General features: G+C 44.8%; 1 protein-coding gene across 7 annotated transcripts in view; it reads right to left on the reverse strand.

Moving 5' to 3' along the window:
- Positions 1-20,624, reverse strand: part of bahd1 (bromo adjacent homology domain containing 1) — a 29,304-nt gene that overhangs the window by 4,915 nt on the left and 3,765 nt on the right. Inside the window, exons 1-2 of one of the 7 annotated variants that reach the window (XM_048228206.1) lie at positions 12,750-12,811; positions 2,608-4,524 (exon numbers count right to left, since the gene is read on the reverse strand). In XM_048228206.1, coding sequence (XP_048084163.1) covers positions 2,608-4,504 — 1,897 coding nt within the window. In that variant the 5' untranslated portion in view covers positions 4,505-4,524; positions 12,750-12,811. The other 6 variants (XM_048228204.1, XM_048228202.1, XM_048228200.1 and 3 more) reach the window with 6 other exon arrangements.

Genomic DNA, 20,624 nt, shown 5'->3' on the forward strand with positions numbered 1-20,624 from the left:
TGAAGCAGATACACATAAAAAGGTTCCGTTTGTTTGTCCAATTAAAACAGCCTGTTTCCTGCTTGTTAGCAAGACTCTGAATTTCATTTCTCTCCAGTCATAACAGATAGCACATCTGTACAAAATGTAAGCTCGCACTCCAAAGAAAAAAAAGAAACTCTGGATATATCATGATAAAGACATTTATTTATGGAGGTCTGAGCACCCGCAGAGCTGGCTGTTAAATATACATGGACAGATTGGCTGTGTGCTCTCATGGGTGAATGCCTCTTGCCGCGTTAAAGCCAGCCACATCAAAGAACAAATTAACGCCCCATATGAAATATATGCCCATTTCACGTGCCCCGCTGTGCTAAAGGTCAGCTCGTTCCAGAGGCTAGGAGTTCAAAGGTCATGTTAGGTCAAAAAAGAGAAGGCGACAGCAGGCATGCGGCAGGAACAGGGGTTGTTGACATGCGGTTGCCAGGAATGCGTACCCCAGTCGTGGTGGGGGAGAACAACTGGACTGTAATTCATGGGTCAAGGTATCTGTATTTAACAAGTTTTTTATTTCCAACTCCCTGGGGCATCACTTAGGCCAAAAGGGAGGACCACATACTGAAAAATGATGTTCGGGCTGTAAATGAAAACACATATGGGAAACTGATATGCTTGTGTCAGGTCACGCTGAAAAAAGCTGCCCCCTCAGTGTTGTGACGTGACTTTTTGGCTCATGTGGGGTTGAATAACAATGTATACACACACATACACATGTGCAAGCCCCAAACATACAAATAGAGAAAGAGAGGGAGAGAGAGAGAAAGAAAATTAACAAAAACATCCGTACATATACACTCACACCTACATGTATACACTCACACACACACACACACACAAACACACGCACATAGGCACACATACAAACACATGTACCCACAATGATGACTCTCTCAGGAGCTGGAAGGTAAAGCACTATTTATTAACCCCAGTGACAGAGTCACCAACGGTTTTGATAGAGGCCATGGCACTCCGCTAAACACCAATTTCCACTACGTCCGGCACTGGCCTCTAATCTGTGTGTCAGACAGCTGTAACACCACGCTAGCCTGCCCAGTAATCACACCCATTTATGAGGTCCTGGGTGATTGCCGTCCCACACAAATAAAAGCCTGGTGACAAATGAGGCCCAGATCGGCTTCCCTTGGAAAACAGTGGAGACCCTGTTCAGCAGTAACTGTAGGAATCAGGGGGTCGCTTGTGTCAGGAATACAGAGTCTGCACTGGGGGAAGAATAAAAAACAAGCAAAATAAAACAAGTTTAGGGGGAAAAAACCCTCATTGTTTAGCTCTGGCAGCCAACTGCTGTGTGTTACGGAGGTGTGGGGGGGGGGGAGTGTTGCTATTGCGGTTTTGCTGCTGAGACGGATGACCCGGCGAGATCCTGGGATTCCTCGCTAATAACAAGGGCATGATGCGGGGCGTTAGAGGCCTGGTGCCTGGATCCGGGGCCGCAGCCAAGGGTGGGCTGGCGCGCCCCTCCGAGCACAGAATAAAATGGAGGTCTTTAAGAGGCCACAGCTGCTGCCCCTTCAGAGCAGACGCTCCACAGGCGAGGGGAAGCCCGTGCCAACTACAACAACCACAACCACCAACCCCACCTGTGGCTGTTAGTCACACAGGAAAACCACCCATGAGTACAGGGCTTCAAGGCATCCATCAATAACTCCGCCCGAGAAAAAAAAAACGCATGGCTGAGGGCTAAGAAATACTGGATGCAGGCACAAAGAACAGAGGATGAGTGGTGAGTTGTGAAAGAAGAGGATGAAGGGGGGCAGGAAGAACAGAAGAGCCGAAGATGGAGAAAACATGGAAGAAACAGATGAGGGAGAAGGATGGACGATGAAAAAGAAGAGTACGAAGAAAGGATGATGGAAAAGAAGCTCCTGCACAGGAACTACGGGAATTACAGTTAATAAATTCCAGAACCAGAATCTCGATATCCACTCGCCAATCAATCTGTGGGTGGAATGCTGCCCAGGAGAAGCCTTGCCATTAGCTAGCTCTGCGAGCGAAGGCACACAACACCGCCTGCTAATGCTGACAAGGCTAGGCTGTTGAGTCATAGACATGTGGGACAGTGGAATGAATGCATCAGCTTCAGCAGCACACACACATATATATACACACACACTTTTGTATTCAGACTCACAGCTCTGAAAAAAAGACACAACACACACACACACACACACACACACACACACACACACACATGAATACCCGATATCCAGCTGATCAAATGACTTGCAGGTTGATTGTAAATAGCACAGCATAGTAGACCTGCCTCGCTAATAGTGGTGATAAATGCCCCCTTTACTATCAGGGCAATTATTGCATGAGGTCTTTTATGCTTGTTATGCAGCTTGTGTTTTTGCCAGCAGACTGTGCATATTAACAGCTAGGTGCAGTTATTTATTTATTTTGGCTTCATCAAGCTACAGTATTGAGAGAGCTTCCCTTCCCTTCCTCAAGCAGTCCTCTCCACTGGGATCTAACTTAATAAAACAGGAAGCTGAACATGCTATCTGGCCAGAGCTACTTTTTCAAATCCAATTTGCCTGGTGCCCTTACCCATCTTGATCTTGCGGTTGCAGCTCGAGCAGTCGGAGCTGTAGGAGCATCCGCGCGCCTGGAGGTGCTGCGAAGTCCGGTAGGCGTAGGGCCCCATGCGACACGTCTCGCCCCCGTAGCAGGCCCCCACCGAGCTGCAGTAGGCCGGGTGCGGGATGCCCGGCGGCGAGTGGGACACGGAGGACGGGGGCAGCAGCTTGGGTCTCTGGCCCGTGCTGTTGCACAGCGTGATGGGGGCCACGGAGGAGGGCGGGTAGGGGACCGGCGCGGCGCTGATGGGGGGCGAGGACGCCCCGTGGTGGGCGATGTGGACGTAGTAGCCCGAGTAGCACGGGTACGGGTGGGCGTTGATGGCCAGTGTCGCCGGGTGCGCGAGGAAGCCCTTGACGGGGGGCAGGGAATGCTCGTCCGCCTCCGTGTACGGCTTCTGGTCCAGGAAGAGTGCCAGCCGGTGGCAGTACTCCACCGAGCGCTCTGGGGAGCAGCAGTAGTAAGGAGGGTTGATCTCCGTCTCCGTCTGCTCCTCCTTCACCTGCTTCAGCGGGTAGCTCAGCATGGAGCGGCACTGGAAGCCCGGCCGGATGTAGCCGTGGCCCCCTGCCTTGCCTTCCCACAGCGCCTCCTGCTGGTAGGCCTCCTTCTTGCAGAGGCTGCAACACCTCTGAAGCACCTGCTGCTGCTGTTGCTGGATAGGAGGGTGTTGGTGCAACTTGAGCCGATGCTTTTGCGATTTGGATACGTGATGGTGATGGTGATGGTGGTGTTGCTGCTGCTGCTGCTGCTGCTGTTGTTGCTGTTGTTGTTGTTGTTGTTGTTGTTGTTTACCTCGCACGGTTCCACCCCCCAGCTTGCTGTCTGTTTTGCCGCGCCGCTTGACTCCGGCGGATGTGCTAGTGAGCCTAAGGAGAGCGGCCGCGTTCAGGCCTGCCAGGCGCCGCGGCGTGGGGCTGTCCAAACTCAGCTGGTCCACTTCCTCCGTGTCCAGCTTGGCCTTTTTGTGTTTTTTGGGACCCGGACACCCCTCGGAGTCTGGCGTCCTCTTTCTGCCATGAGCTGCCCTTTTGGAGCTGCCTGCTTCCTTAGCTGGGTCTTTAGCCAGATAAGCACATTCCCCTTTCAAAGAGGAACACTGCTGCTGCTGCTGCTGCTGCTGCTGCTGCTGCTGCTGCAGTTGTTGTAGTTGCTGTTGCTGCTTCTTTGCAAGTCTGGACGCCTGCTGGGGGTCGTCTCTGTCCAAAAGCAGGCTGTTGACCGCCTCAGCGTTGAGCGAGGCCAGCCTGCGCTTGCGGGGCTCCTGGATGGGCTCCGGGGGGAAGCATAAGGCAGGGAATTCCGATTCGGGAGCAGGTAATTCTGATTTGGGAGCAGGTAATTCTGATTTGTTTTTTGGTAGTTGCGGTGGCCGTTGTGGCGCTTGTGGCGGCAGCGGCAGCATTGTCGGTGCCCGTGGCCAGCAGCAGGCTTTGCAGCCTTTCTTTCGGCACTTGCAGGGCTTGGTCCTCCCTCCTGACCGCTCGCAGCCACCGCTCCTTGGCTTGTTGCCCTGGCCCCTCCGGTGCTTGCCCCCGGCGGCCGTCTGGCCCTCGCTCTCCTCCAGCCGGGTGAGCACCACGCTGCAGTTGCGCGTGCCAAGGTCGCCCAGGCCCAGTCGGCCCCGCAGAGGGTACATCTTCCTGTCCAGCTCCCCGCTCAGATCCTTCGCCTCCCTCTCTCGCTCTTTGGCCCGACTCTGTCGGAGCTTGGCCTTGGCCTTGGTCTTGGTCGGGGTCCGCTGCTCTTGCCTCGGGCTCTTGGGCCAGACGCGGCCCATGGTTTCAGCATGTGTGGGGCTGCCCACCTGGTCCCAGTGTTCACTCCAGTGTCGCCACAGAGGTGCCCTCTGACGCGCATGGGTCATCACACGCTTCCATTCAGATCCTGCTGAAGGGAAAATCGAGAAGAAAGAAAAAAACATCACAGTTCAGCACATATTTGAGGGCATTATCTAACCGGCCAATACTGAATCCACACTGTAACCAGACCAGAGTGGTCCCTCACAAAACTAAGCAGTATGACTTTGTAAATGGATTTTGGCCTGTATAGTTTTACTCCCTGATTGTTCTGAGAATAGAGAATGAGTTTGTCACAATTGCAAAGAAAACGTTCATTCAAATCATGTTAATTTAGTGGTTTGACTAAGCACTGGCTTGCCTCCACCAGCTTCCAAGAAGGTGATTATGGGATTCCTGAAGTCGCCACAACTACATACACAATGGATGAATTGTACAGTAGTGTACCTTAATGGCAAAGCAATTTACAAACCTATGATTATCATAATTAACTGGCAGACTGAGACTTTGAACTCGAAAGAGATGGTTAGATCTCAGAGCTTGCTTTGAGGGTTTCCAGAAAACATAAAGGTGGAAAAAAAACTTCTTGAGAGATCCTTTTTTTCCCCATGGAGATAATGGATGCAAATCAGACAGACGTTACCACTGCAGCTGACAGTAACAGAAATGATTGAGACATTCAACTTCATCTCCATCTTCTTACTTTTTTACATCAATCCTATCCGTTTATGACGATTGCATCATGCAAGAAAACAGTAAGCTTGGCGTAATCACAACTCCAAAATCTCAGGGAACCCAATTTCACTGTACCCTTGACTTTGACCCCATTTTCGAGTTGCCTTAAAGCAAAGCAGTTAAGCCTTTTGTTTAACACCTACTGTGCCAGAGGCCCCTAGACATTATCCTAACCACCCTCCCTGCTTTGAACTTTGGGTCAGACCTTGAGAACAAGCCTTAACCTTCCTGACTTCCTGAGGCTGCCAGGACCTGAGGGATGAGGAGTATCAAGAAACTCCCCAGGACTTCCTTCTGGCACAGACGGTTGTTATAAATCCAGGGGATCTATCATAAATACAACATGATGCTTGTCACTGTGACAGTTTGTCAGCGCATGACAAATGGTCCAACTCTTCCCATAAAGCTCACAGCTCGTCATTCAATGCTTTCTGCCTGGCCTTACCAAGTGACATAAAAAGAGGACTGCTATGGGAATTTAAGTTATCAGCTGCATCTGTATTCGAGCAGTAATGACAGCCACAGAGGAATTTTTGTGGTATATTTCTGTAAGGATGTTTCGGGGAATCTTTTTCTTTTTTCAATAAATTCCACCCTTTTGTTTCTGCACTGAACAATTACAGAGAGTTAGAATACAAAAGTCCCACACACAATAAACTGCTTAAAACAAGCACATGAATGTTAAAAATCCTTCGAGCATCTTTATTTCACAGTAACACTCACCAACCCCTTGTCTGCGTGTTAAAAGATATGCTTAGCAGGGACTTAGATGTAGATGGGTGTACTGTATATTCAGCTCTCCAAACTCTAATCATGTCTAAACAGCAATTAGCAGTTCAAACATCCTACCCTTCAGCCAAACACATCAAAGACACATTTGAAGTGTAGACTTGTCTGGAGGCATATCAAAGCTCTGTGAAAACTGTTCCTCTTCATTCTATTAGTTTCGACATCCTGCTACACAGCAATCAGCAGGTCTTGTGATAAAGGTATGCGTGTGAACAGCTTCATTCTTAGAAATGACACTGTAATGGCTATATTTAAAACTGACACTGTGTAATGCAGTGTAATGTATTGCATAAAAACAATTCATCATTACACATTAAACATTACAAGCATGTCACAGTGTTCCCATTGGTTGTGTTTTGGTAAGGCTACATGATGTCACACCCCACTGTTATGTGCCAAAGATTAATGTGCTAGGAAAGTGAAATCTATAGCCCATTTGATACACAAGGCTTTAAAGTGACACATGCAATGTGCTTTACATAATGTGACAATATAATCACCACACAATGAGAAGTGCACAGGATACATATACATCAGTAGGATCAGCAGGTGTTAACGCAGTTTTAAAGAAATCACAGAGACCGACCACACACACACAAAAAAATCCTACCACCATGACACACACTACAAAAGCAAGGTACCTGCTTATAAAAGTGTTCTCTCTCAGGTCCTCAGACAGGGTGCATAAATCAAGCAAGTCAGTTTTATTTTTAAAGCGCATTTAACATGCACATAGTGCAACCCAAAGCGCTCAAAAGACCGCTCACTGCCTGTGGAGTGGAGAGTCCTTGTTGATGTCTATCTAACATTTGCGAGGCAAGCTTTATTTACCAGTAGCAGAATTTCAAAATCAATTCTAGTTTTGATGGGTAGTCAAGGAAGAGAACAGATGTGTTCAGACCTTCTGGTACCTCTGAGAAGGTGTGCAGATGCATTTGGAATTAACTATAATCGCTGCACAGCTGATTTGTGGAGCTGGTGAATAGACTATTATAGTCTAATCTACTTGTTATAAAAACATGGATACATTTCTCACAGTCATGAGATGATTGATATGGTTCTTAAAATGTAGATTGCTGTCCATGATTACAACACGATTTCTAGCTTCACATGTGCTCTCTAGAGACAGAGAACAGAAATGAACTATTTTTGTCTCTGAGCTTTTGCTCCAAAAAAGAGCATTATTTTTGTATTTGTTGGTTGATTGTTGTGTAATATATTATGCTATTTAGTTGTTCTATTTTATTTTGTATTTCTGTATAATCAGTGTGAGTGAGAGCATATGGAGATTAAATAATAGTGGTCTAAGAATGGGCCTTTGCAGTACTCCAGACATAATGCTTACTCTGACTCGCAAAGTCTCCAATGGACACAAATAACTGCCTTTCCTGCAGGTACATTCACAGAACAATTTTTTAAAAACCATGACAGTTTTCTAACTACTACTATAAACTTACTTTGGTCAAACAGCACAGAGAGACAAAGGCACAAGAATAGATGATTTATCTTCCATAACATTACTGTAATTTCCCGATTATTAACCAAGGATTATACACCGATTTTGCTAAATTTCTGCAGCTACGAGGTTAATACATGGGGACAGGCTATACATGGGAATGCATTTCTTTTCTTTAATCTTCTTTAAAGCTAGATCTGATTCTGACTCATTGGGCACTACAGCATACACGGGTGTGGTTAATACATGGTTTTGTTTTTTTGAATTGGCATAAAACACTGTCCGGCAGTTTATACACAATGCAAATATATGGGAATATTACTGTAATGATTGAAGTCTCTGTGCTATGGTAAGGTCAAAAACCTGACTAATAAATGTATAGAAGGCTATATGATATTAGATGATATTTAGGATGAGAATAGTTTTGCTGAGAAATGGTCAATTGGAGATGGGCCTATAATCAGCGATGACTGCTCCATGGAGGTTGCTCATCTTCAGAAGCGTTTTATCAACAGCTGTTTTAAGTGTTGTAGGAAATATGCCCAAGTGATGAGAGCAGTTAATCATTTCTAATAGGCTGCTTGGCAGTTGAAAAAACGTTTTTTTTTTTTTTTTTTATGTGGTAGGAAGAGGAAGCAACCCAGCAATTTTGTGTATTTCAGAATTCATTCAGATTTCAGAGTCAACGTGAGACATGGCACATATTATTAATATTCCTGGAGAACTTGATTCATTTCTGGACCCTAAGACACTAATATTCTGCATGAAGTACAATCATTTTGTTTGTTGAAGAAAGTAGTAAACAGCATCTCTGATGGGGTTGGAGATGGTGGATTAGTCATCAGGAGAGAAGAGGACTTCATTGGTGTTGATATTTCCATTAATGATATAAGAGAAAAGTACTGTTTGGCCTGTTTTATTTCTTTGTTGTAGTCTTTCAGTCTATTCTTAGTTGATTTCATAGTGAACCTGAAATATTGTCTTTATTCTGACTAGCTACTTGGACTGCCAACCACGCCATTCTTTCACTTGGCTTTTCCTTATGCTTTACATTTTTACAGGTACCTGACTTGTAAAACATGCCCAACTGCTGTTGAAATTCATCAGTGGCTAAAACAACCCTTGTTACATTGTAACCCTCGTGTCAAACAACCCTTTCAAAACAGACCTTTAATTCACCTCTATTGCAAAACCATCATAGTTGATAGTCGGGTTTCTTTTGATTTCATGTACAATTAAAATATCAATTTAAAATTATGCTGATTGTTTCTGAAGAACTATAACTCAAATCCAACCTAAAGCCAACCTAAAGCAGCAGTGGTGACTACACATATGTTCCCATACACCTTGCATGTCTCTTGCTTTCTTATTCCTTCATATATTTGTACTCATTCATGTAACTTCGTTCATGTAACTTATAAGATGGGCTTCCATCTTCCATCAAACCATGCATTACTATGAAAATGCAATTTTAAACATGACAAACCTTCAAACAAAAGTGGATAAAATAAATCTAGCCTCCCACTGCATTTTTGGCTAATACTACTGGACTTGTATATTTCTAATCAAATGATACTACACTGGACACTAACAGCAAGATCAAATGTCTTGAGTGATTTGCTTGATTTGGCATCTAACCACAAGTAGCACAAGACAGTTTAATTAAAGCAACAACATGCTCCTGTTTGAGGCTAATTATTAGCTCTTCCTTCCTGACCAGCAGTCTCCTTTACATCTCAAGATCATTATGTACACACAAGACTCTTAACTGTCTGCCCCAAGGACAATTGCTTATTATTACACGATATTCTGAACACATAACATAATCCTCCAAAACTAGTATTTTGGCAACAGAGAAATAAATCCCCTTGCCTGCTACCATGTCCCCCTTCTGCACGTGTCACCCATCCTCCAGTAGAGTTCCTGGAGAACTTCACCCAAAGTGTCAGTCACATCGCTGTGACATCCCATGCTCGGTAATTATGCCCCTCTGGTGCTGCACCAAGCAGAAGGCACACTCACCGCTCTAAAAATAATCCATTCACTCAGCAGCACTTTGGGATCCGGCTTCTGGACTTGATGAGGTCATGCCTATGTCACTAACTCAAACTGACATTTTCTTTCTTTTTTAAAAAAAAATTGAACTTCACTATCCCAAACCTGGAAAAAGTGCTTCCGTGCGAGACCTGGAGTGTAGTTTAACATGAAAAGGGAGCGGTGCGAGTGATACCTTTTGCGGGACATATATGTCTTGTGACATCTTTTGCAAGCTCAACAAAAGCCCTCCGAACAACATCATGGATGGAGACTAAAGGCTAGAAAAGGCATGTGTCTATGATGTGCTGTCACTCCATATGCAGTCATTACTCTAGGGATCTATTTACAGAATTTCCCTAAACGCAGAGTAATGGCTTTCAACTGTGTTGCTAAAGGCAATATTAGTATTCAAATACATAACATGTACTAGTCACAGTATGGTAAATTGCTTTACATTCTGTTCTTCACAAAAAAAAACAGTTATGGAAATCTCATGGGAGGAAGTGTGTTTTCAGTTTGTTTGTAAGGCTGGGAATTGAACCGAAACCTTTTTTTAAACATAATTCTCATTTCAGCTATTGATTTGTTGAAGGACAACCTCACAAATACCCCTCTCAAAGGCATCTCAGGTTTATATGGCACCATAGGAAATTTACACCTGACTGCTTTGTCCTATCGACAAACTCCCAACCTCTGCTTCCCCCTCAATTAGTGGACACATTGTCCTTTGAAAATGCGACAATTGTTGGTTTTGCAAATAACCTTTAGAATGTAAGGTGATTCCCAGTCAAATCCACCCAGCTCCCTCTTCAGAGAGGAAGCTGTGCTGTAAACGCAAGGATATCCATGTGCACATGCAATTCAATTTCCTGTCGAACGGCCAAGCGATTGGTGAATCAGACTGAAAGCATATGACATGACTCAGATGATGCTTTTGAAGGAGCATCAGCTATTCAAGTAGTTTTTCAAAAACTGAAAAGGGCCTTGCACATCAGTGATGGGCAGCAAATTACAGAGGACAGAAGGACAGCACTTAGTTGTAATGCTGAAGCAAGGTAAGCCAATTACATCTGCTAAGGGTCAGTCAACAAATTGTATTTTAAAAAAGAAAAATGGTTCACTGATATCTTCATGGAGCACAGAACGATGCACAGACACATTCATTTGTGACCCATAACTTTGGTTCACCCTTATTTCCTCTCTCCCCATGTTGAGGACTGTTAACTCACTGAACCGAGAATAATGATACACAACAAGGCAGAACTAGATTTGCTGTTAAACAAGCCTGTACAGGAAATACCAGAAAGCATTTTGAGGGAGGTCAGGTCAGATACAGGGTATTAGATTTAGCGCTGAACTACTGACCCGAAGGACCCCCAAAAAAACTTAGGAGGTAGGCTACATTGGAGCTTCATCATGAGCTTGCCACTTACGCTTGAGTCTTCAGAGTACATTAATACATGGAAATACAGTAACCCCAGAGAAAAATGTGAAGACATGGGGAATCAGGAGATGGCAAAGAATCATTTGTGGGAAGTGTTTTATCGGCAAGAGAAACATTTGACAGCAGCCTACACACACGAGCTGTGGATCTCGCGTTGGCAAATGAAGAAGGCTAGACTGTCTCCGAAAATCCACCCGCCTCGAGGAAAAGTCTCCCACTGTAGGCTACAATGTGATGTAGGATAGAACAGATAAAGACTGTGCGAGCTGAGTTTGATTAGACATACTCACGCTGGTTTATAAAAAATTTTTAAACAACTTTAGTTGAGAAGACACATTCCGACAATCCGATATCGGACCTGATATATTCCTCAACCTGCCGGTGAAAAAGAAGTGTCATCTCCATACTAGCGATGTCCTTCTTGGATTTGAACTCGGCAGGTGTTGGAAATTAGATGATAATACACTAGACGCATCACAGTGTATTTGCAAGAATCACAATGTGGCTATATATGTACTTTACGCAAAATATGAATTAAAAACGGAAGCTCATAGATACGATGAGCAAACCCTCTAGCACTGGGGGTGTTGGGTGCAGCTTGTGCAGGGCGTATCACAGATTTCGAATGTGCATTGAGCACACCTCGTCTTGCTTTGCCAATATGCTAATTGCTTTAGAACCATGCTAATAAAACACAAACTATCCAATTTAACGTCTAATTATCATCCTGATGCGGCGTTGTACATTAAAGGCATCCCAAATCATTGTGGAATAAAAGTAAATGTTTGAAATACTGCATCGTTAAACTGATATAGGAGAAGACGAGAAAACCCATGAATGACTATATAACAATTCACGATATACCACAGAGCCAAATGAGTCCAAAATTGATGATCCCACAGCGGGCAACGACATGATAGCTGTTAACAGGATCAAATGTTTCTGCCTCGATACAGAGTAACAGCGATGCATAGCCATACAGGGCAACTATGGTCTGTCTTGAGTACAAATAATCTATTTTGTTTGTGGTATTACAACATTTCACACAGAAAACAGCCGGCTACCGCACACGGTCGAGATAAACACATGATAAACCAGAAATGGATCCGTTTCATTTACCTGAGAACCCATAGGGAGCATCGGTTCGGGATTAAAACAATTCTGACCCTCTTGTGAAAATATCCTCCTCCCTTCTGGAGAAATGTTGGTCTACCGATGGATAATAGCGAAATAAATCACGAATATCCACAGCTGACAAGACACGTTAAAACGGTGACCTACTTCCGAAGTAGCATGCTCAAGACAATATTCATTCGCTGCATTCGCCAGACCTGCTGTTGCGCTGGGACATCTAGCTGGTAACACATCGTTAGATCGGTTCGAAACTGCGTGTTGGACACGGTGGTTTCATCGACCAAGGGACATTTTACACCAACAAACTACGGCTTCAGCCTATATGTTCTCGGAAAACGCCAAATGCTCTTGGATGTCGGAATTTCCTCTGCTCGGTGCCAGTAGCCTAAAGCCCACTGCCCATGTCAACACCACTGATATTACGTAATCTACACCACTCTGTTGGTCCCACCTTAAACTTCCACGAGAGCCACGGCAAGGTGATGTCGAAATCAATATTGATCCAAAAGTTTTGCGCAACTAAGAAAGTGCACAATCAAGATAACACATATTCTTCCTGAGTCAGGTCCAATCGCGAATACCCTGGCTTTAGCAAAACCACATTTCTACCAATGGCAACAAAGGACCGTGTGACGTGTCGTTGCCCCAATGAAATAAACTACCAAGCTATTTGGCTTTTCTTCACTAATGACTCTATAAAGAAATTAAATTAGAATACCCCCACTTCTTCCACTGTGAGAAGCCACCAACGAAGGTCTTGGTCGTAAGTGAGATGCGAGTTGAAATGGAGTCCAGAGGAGTGGGGGAGGGGAGGAGCGCATTTGGGGATATTCCTCCCTCTTCTTTGGCTACCCGTCTGGTACACTCTCCCCACAATTGGATGGGCTCAGTTATACATCACCCCTCAGTTCACTCCATACTAATGAATGATTGTTACAATTGGTGAACATTCCGTATAAGCTCTTGACTTTGTAGTGTTAACATACGTTGCCAGCTCAATTTGGCTCAATAATTCCAGCCTACACGACTTTTGGTTAGTAAAAGACGTGTTTAAAACCAAGTGATTTACAGTAGCCTATAATACTATATTTTCCTCCGATTGTCTGTTAAGTAGGCCTATTGACACTGAATAATCTTAAATGAAGGCCAAAAACAGAAAAAGGCGCTCAGTGGTCTATTGGTCATTTTAGATGGTCTCTGGGCTTTGCGTGTAAATGTTCATTTGAAATGCTAACCATAGTATTATTTGGCTTAGTAGTTAATTAAAAATATTCTAATGCTAGAATGGTATGCCATGTGCCTAGGTTTATGGGACAGAAATTTGACCGCTCTCACTAGTTAACATTTTGCTAATTCAGAACGTTGGCTAGCTCCCGATACAGTCTTGGCGCTGACCTTAGTGCTGAAATACAGTCGAGCAGCATAGCTTAGCTATCCATAGTTCATCTATTACCAAGGAGTTTCATACGCAGCGGTGACACTAAGAATTACAAATGTGCCACAAACTGTAATCTAGCATACACTTACAACTACAACAGGGGTGCATTATCTTAGTAAAAATTTGTGAGATATTGCTATTCCAAAATGTCCGTCACTACAACATTACAGATGCTGAATTCACTCACTCACGTCAACATTGGAGGATCAGGGTCCACACCTGACATGCTGTTAAATAACTTCAGCTAAATTATTTGGGACAAGGTATACAGAAATGGAGAACACTGGGTGATGTCTAATGGTTCTCCATTTTCACCAGAGCCTTACCACTGCACCACCACCTAAAGGAGAAAAAAAAAGATTTCACCTTGACATCTACAGCTTCAGAGGTTCTCACTGAGGCAGCCACTGCCGTGCATAACTATTCAATAGGAACAATTGCAACGGGAGCAACTACACCACATCTGTCAGAGCTTACTATTCATAGCAGCTGTTCCTTTTAAACGCTTGATAAATGTATGAAGTAGAAATGATACATCTTTAATTTACACAGAGGATTTCAAAGGTTTATATACGGAAGCTGTGACTACATCTACAACAACTACACCTGTCATGTCTTGTAGAACACCCCACCATCGTTCCTTTCTTTAAAAAAAAGGAACAGTCTTAAATAGCCAGCAAGATTACAAAATACCTCAAAATGTCCAGGGGGACTTGGGAGTAAGAACATTACACTGATTGTGAGTGACAAGGGAAGCTGGCAGAGTCATTTAACAAAGCCTGTTAATTTTTGGTGGATGATCTCAACCTTTGCGGTGCTGTCAGAGGCACAAGGTGACAATCCGGGGGGATTTTGGCACTCGTTACGATGTGTGAGACAGCAGGAGACAGCGACATGGACCAGACACCAAGGCCGGTGTTGTTAGAGCCGGGCCGGCATGTCTGACTGGCAGGATATTTCACAGGTACCGTGAAGTGTCACGTCTCTATGGCTGTTTTACATCATTAGTCAAGATGACAAAACTCAGGATGGGGGGCGGGTGGTTGATTGTCACTGGCTTTCATGCACTGAGATAGGGGTGGTGAGGACAAAAATGGAGTGATGGATTTATGATCACACAAGGCAGTGGAAATGGCAGTGAAAAGGCAGAGGCAGGCTTCTCATAGCTTTGTGGAAATACTGCTTTTGTGGCCCCTGTCAAGCGCGTCTGCAGCCAACGACCTCTGTCTAGCCAAGAGCATATAGGTCACCCACCTGACCATCACCCAAAGGGGGTGACCGGAAACAGACACGTCAGTGCACACAGGTCTTTGACCTCATCTTACCACTGAACACACACAAACACGTGCATGTCTGCCTCCACACAAAGATAGACAGACACAAAAATACACACACACATTCCAAGTCTCTCTGTTGCTCAAGCTACTTTGTGTGTGTGTGTGTGTGTGTGTGTGTGTGTGTGTGTGTGTGTGTGTGTGTGTGTAGGCTGGGAGGTGTAAAGACAAACCCAGTCCATTTCCGTTTGGTGATCATCACGACACACACAGTGACAGCTCCATGCCACCCATCTGCATGCTGACATTTAACGCAGCGACGGCCGGGGACGAGGGAACAGATATTTAAGACGCGCTGCTGACGCTCACCCACTGAGTCATCTAACTCAGACGACAGACCCCGGCGGAGCGGTGTTGACTTGAACGCGACGTTCCTCCGCAAACAACAACAAAAAAAACACATTGCCCTGGGATGAACTTCAAAACACACACCACTACCCCCGACCCCCACCCCCAAAAAAACTCAGCCAGCTGTCAGCCAGTGTGCCGTTAACAACCCACACTCAGGTGATCTCCCCACCGATGAGGCTCCGTTCGCTCGTCAGGAAGCCCTGCTCATGTTCTCCTTTCAGCATCCTCGTCCTCCCATGGAGTCGGTGGCACTTTCAGCAGGTTGGCGCGCAAGAGACCATCTTAATGCCCTCAACACTGTCGGGCTGTCAAGGTAATTTACAGAAAACAGCCGGAGTGCGCTCCTGACCACGGGAGAGATTTTCTCTTTTATGATAGCTTTGACCTCTGAGGTGACAGTCGCGAATGAACAGCACTTAACGCGGTCAAGAACTCACCATTCTCCCCGTAATCCTATTTGCTATTAATCTGCTTGATAAGACGATATGCATCAATTAGGTGATGAAAACAACTGCCTTGGGGTCCTACATATTCAGTGGCTTAGATCTCACACAGAAATAGCTCTGCGATCCTTTCTATTTTTTCTTCCAGGTTTGATCTCAAGCCAGCATGGCTGCCAGACGGTGTTCTATGAAAAGAATCACAAATTAGTGTGTGCTTTCATGTTTGGCCATAGGAATGTACACTCTCTAGAGTTTTATCCTTGGCTTGGTTTTATCAAGCGATCAGGTGTGTCTTCACACACAGCCATTCAGCGGGAAAAAAAAGACCATGGAGAAACTGACTGGTCAAGAATGCCAGTGGTTTACAGTAACACAACTCAGGTAGCCAGATTGACCTTCCTGTTCAGTGGCTATGGACGATGCTTGAGGAGTGAAAGTGATCCGGTGGAGTTCATCCTGAAAGGTCTGGTTGGAACTTCCCATCTACATATTTAGCCCTCTTGGATGGATAGCTTTATGAACTTTCAGTTTTGATTTTTGGAAAACCAGTTCACTGATAATCAGACTGACCCTTAGCAGTACATGCCAGTAGATCAGTTCTTAGTCATCTCTAGAGGTCAGTGGCTGTGAATTCTGAAGCTTGCAAACACATCTCAATCCCCCCAACCTCCACCCACACGCACACAACTTTCACCGAAACAAACACACAAATGTACTCTCCTGTCAGGCACATTTCATATGACTGTTTACATGACCTGTAAACAGTTAAATATATTTATGTTCCAGTCCCCCCGTTCCACTACTCAAGTACAACGACTCGACAAACTCCAACCAGCTCTGTAAATGATACTCTGAATGTGCCTCTGATATACACTAAGGAGCAATGCCTCCTGAATACAACACAGAGGTGGAGACACAGATAAATGCTAACGGAGGAATGTGTACAGAGTGCTCGCAATGTATTCATTATGTAAATAGAGAATTATTCTGTCACTCAACAAGTGGGTCTGTCAGCAGCAGTATCATTTAAATAAACACTCAGCGGCCAAATTCTGCTGTGATTTCCTCACCCAGCATAAGCATTCAGAGTCGGCCTGCGAGATAACATCTTCTATATTTACGTCTAAGACAACAGTTTATGTTGAATGACAAACCTATTCAAAAATGTAAATAAACACAAGTGCCAAGAAGTAATAATACATTGTTACCTTGATAAAAACTCTGACAAAAATTGCTTTATGAACTCTGTAAACATTAAAGTAAGAACCATATAATTACACAGTAATAGCACTACTTACTGAGTGCAAGTTTACAGATTCTAACTCCCTTGATGCAAATGATGGTCATACTTACATAATCAGACAATCAGACCCTTTATAAGTAAAAAGACAATTGAGACCATAGACACAGTTCATGTTCATTGAACATGCATACCAGATGACACATTTAAACCAGCAGAAAAAAATAATTGTGCCTTTGCACTGAGATCTGTAATATGAAAAGTTACTAGGGGTGCGACGGATCACAAAACTCATGGTTTGATTCGTATCATGGTTTTGAGTGACGGATTGGATCATTTTTATCGGATCGGATCTTTTTTTTTTTTTTTGAGCACAGAAAAGGGAGAGAGAGAGAAATATAGGCTAACTTTGCTTTCTATTTAGATGTAAGACTCACAGAACAATGTGGATTGAATTTCACAGCAGTTCCACCTCTTCGCCTGTATCCATGACGGTCACTGTCAACTAAATGCCGATCATTATCAGTTTGTAACGGTTAAGCAAAGTAGGAAGTAACATTAGGAATCCCTGATCAATGTGATGAATATACGCCCATGAAAATGTTGGAAACATTTCCCATTGGAGAGAACCCAGACCCCCTTCACAAAGTGAAACAAAGTGAGCAAATCTGGTGAAACCAGGCTAACTGTCAACTGCTTTAAACCAGTGAAATGCTTTCTCTTTCTCTTTTCATGGTAACTCAGCATCGAGATGTTGGGAATTATCACTTTAACAAGTAACAGTGCCAGTAACACTGTATTTCATGTAGGCTATGTGCCAAACCATTAAGAGTGGTCCAAGCGGGTCACAGATCAACATTGATCCGTTGCACCCCTAAATGCTACACTATAATGAGCTCAGCCTACCGCAGTTAAGTGGACCTTGTGACTTGTGACTAAAACATAACTGATAGGGGAAGCGCTGTATGTGTTTATGTGCATGTGTTTGAGTATGTGTGTGTGTGTGTGTACGTCTTGTACTTTCATTTGTTCGAGTTTGTTAGGAGACACTTGGGGGTGACAGTTTGCCACCTCTGATCAGATAGGAAATGGCACAGGCAGGCTTGTTAGCTGCTGCACGTTGCAAGTCGTCTTCAAAGAGACACGGGGTACAGGAGGAGAGGTGACAGGGACTGCTCAGGAGGAGTGTGCTACAAGGTGCCAGAGTAGGCCCGTTCAGTGTACGTACGGCACTACATGTCCTGTCAAATCACACATCTGTTTATTTTGTGACTTCCTTGCTTGGTTCGTCTCTTCCATTCGCTCGTTTCTCTTTTCTTCTGTTCTGTTCCTTCCTCCGTCCCTTTCTTCTTTCCATCCTTTCCTGTTTTTCCCTTCGTTCCATTTCCTTTTCATCCTTCCTTCCATTCTGTCTTCCTTTCATTCTGCCATTCTCCCATTCTTTTTCTCTCTTTCTTTCTCTCTTTCTTTCTTTCTTTCTTTCTTTTTTTTTCTTTCTTTCTTTCTTTCACTCCTGCTTACCCTAGATCCTTTATCTCATGGTTAACAACAAAACCAAGTGGCACTTAGTCTTTGACACACATTGATGATGAAGTGGTTTCTCGGCTGTTGTTGTCCTTCCAAAGCAGGAGGTGGCTCACACATCTCTCTCCATCTCAAGGACATTCAATGGCCCGTTGTGCTGGGAACCATTCTACTCTACCTACGCCACCTCCATCTGTGGACGCACAACCTCTTCATGCCAGACATGCACAAGGACGTGCTGGTTGTTCTTTCTTTATTTTCGTCACTCTTTCTCTCCCTCTCTCTCTCTCTCTCTCTCTCTCTCATTTATCCCCCTCTCATAAATGGGATTTATTGCCCTCTTCATGTAAACAGTCAATCGAGAGCGATAACCCAGTGAAGAGGATTCTTCTTCGCTCCGCTCTCATCCACCACAGCTGCGTACAGTACGAACCAACAGCTGAGCTGGGTTTTGGTGAAAACCAACCGCCTCCCCTACCCACCCCCACACCTCCTCCTCGCCTCCTCCTCTGTCTCCTCAGCCACTGACACCAACACAGCTCCCCCCCACCAGCCCCCTGCACAGAACCCCCCTCTCCTCCTAACAGACCAGTAAATCTCCCAGCTGTGTCTTTGGCCTGGGCCCAGGTGGTGTCTGATGTGTTTAAGGGTTTTTTGGCCATATGAAGTGAATTATCTGCTACAAACAACTGTGTGGGCCAGCCTGAAAAATGCCCCGGACGGGTGACTTAGTTGTAGAGACAGAATCATAACACACACATGCACACACACACACACACACACACACACACACACACACACACACACACACACACACTAATACACTCGTACACACGCACAGACATGTACAGATAAATGTGCTGCACACCCTGACACAGATGTACACACACCCTGACAAAGACACAGACATACATAAACACATATGAACACAGACACAAACAGATTAACACACATGCACACGCCCTGAAACAGACACACACACACACACACACACACACACACACAGACACTGCGGTGGTGAGCGTGACGCTGAGGTATTAGGAGCTACGGAGTAGAAACAGCTTTCTCAAGTGAGGCGAGAGATTTTTCACAGTTTGCTTTCTCTGGAGGATTCTCTTCACGATAAAAGGCAGCAGTGGGGGAGTGGGGGACTGGAGGGGGGGTGTGTAGACCCAGTGATTCCACTACTCAGGCAGGCAGGCAGACAGGCTGTATCACAGTAGCACAGCACAGCTCAGCGCAACACAACGCGGCGTAGTGCAGCTAAGCACAGCCCCGACACGCCACGGAACAATGATTAAAACAAAACACGCCACTTCGCATCGTCCCACTCGGGCCAAACCCGACACACACCAGCGCCCTCTAGAACAGCACAGCGTGACAGAGTCAGGAACAAGGGGTGGGTGGAGGGTTCCTCCACCACCTCCACCATGTCCCAACTCCCCCAGGGGAAAACAATCTCTTCCACTTCCATACTGTCCACTCAATCAATCACTAATTCACAAAATAGCACTGTTCACAAAATCACACTGAGCGCTGAATCTGCACCGACACTTGAAGGCAAATAACACATGGGACTTTGACATACTGTCGGTCTTGTTTTCTCACTGAAACCCAAGGAGGACTAGTACATGAGTAAATCATTGCCTTACAGGGGATTTGAGAATGTAAGTGAGACACCATGCAACAGTGCCTTCTTTGCATACTTAACACTTTTACTGCGGAAATCTGTGTGCCTAAGGTGATGGGCAAATACCTTTAAAAATCTATAATTTGCCCATTTAAGGGACTAATATTGTATATCAAGGGAAGTACTGGCAAATTAAAGAGCAACGACAGAGCATTTGTCATAAGGAAATGGGCGTAAAATGGCTGTAGCACAGCAGCCCCCATTGTAGTTTGAGAAGGTTATGGACCATTAGTCTAAATGCCAATTTGCTGAGCACAAGCTGCCGTCTGTGCGGTTGGTGATCACAGATGATTTGCTCAGCACAAGATGTCCTGCCGTATAAACGCAACGTGTTTCGTTCGATGAATCAGCCGTAAGGTCACCATCTAAATGCAACTCGAGAGTCTGTACTAGCGTTTGGGTTCGTTACTGCCATAGTGATGATGTCATGGGCCTGTCCGCCTAGGGAGCTACAGTAACTCCACTTTCTGTTTCTCTCTCGCTCTCGCCATTTTATGGTCTTAATTTGTAAAAAGGCCACCAAGATCAGCTTGATCCATTTGGCTATCCTCAAAGCCATAACAAGCACTTATG

This window comes from Alosa alosa, chromosome 19 (assembly GCF_017589495.1).
Source record: "Alosa alosa isolate M-15738 ecotype Scorff River chromosome 19, AALO_Geno_1.1, whole genome shotgun sequence".
In the NCBI taxonomy this organism is placed as follows: domain Eukaryota; kingdom Metazoa; phylum Chordata; class Actinopteri; order Clupeiformes; family Clupeidae; genus Alosa; species Alosa alosa.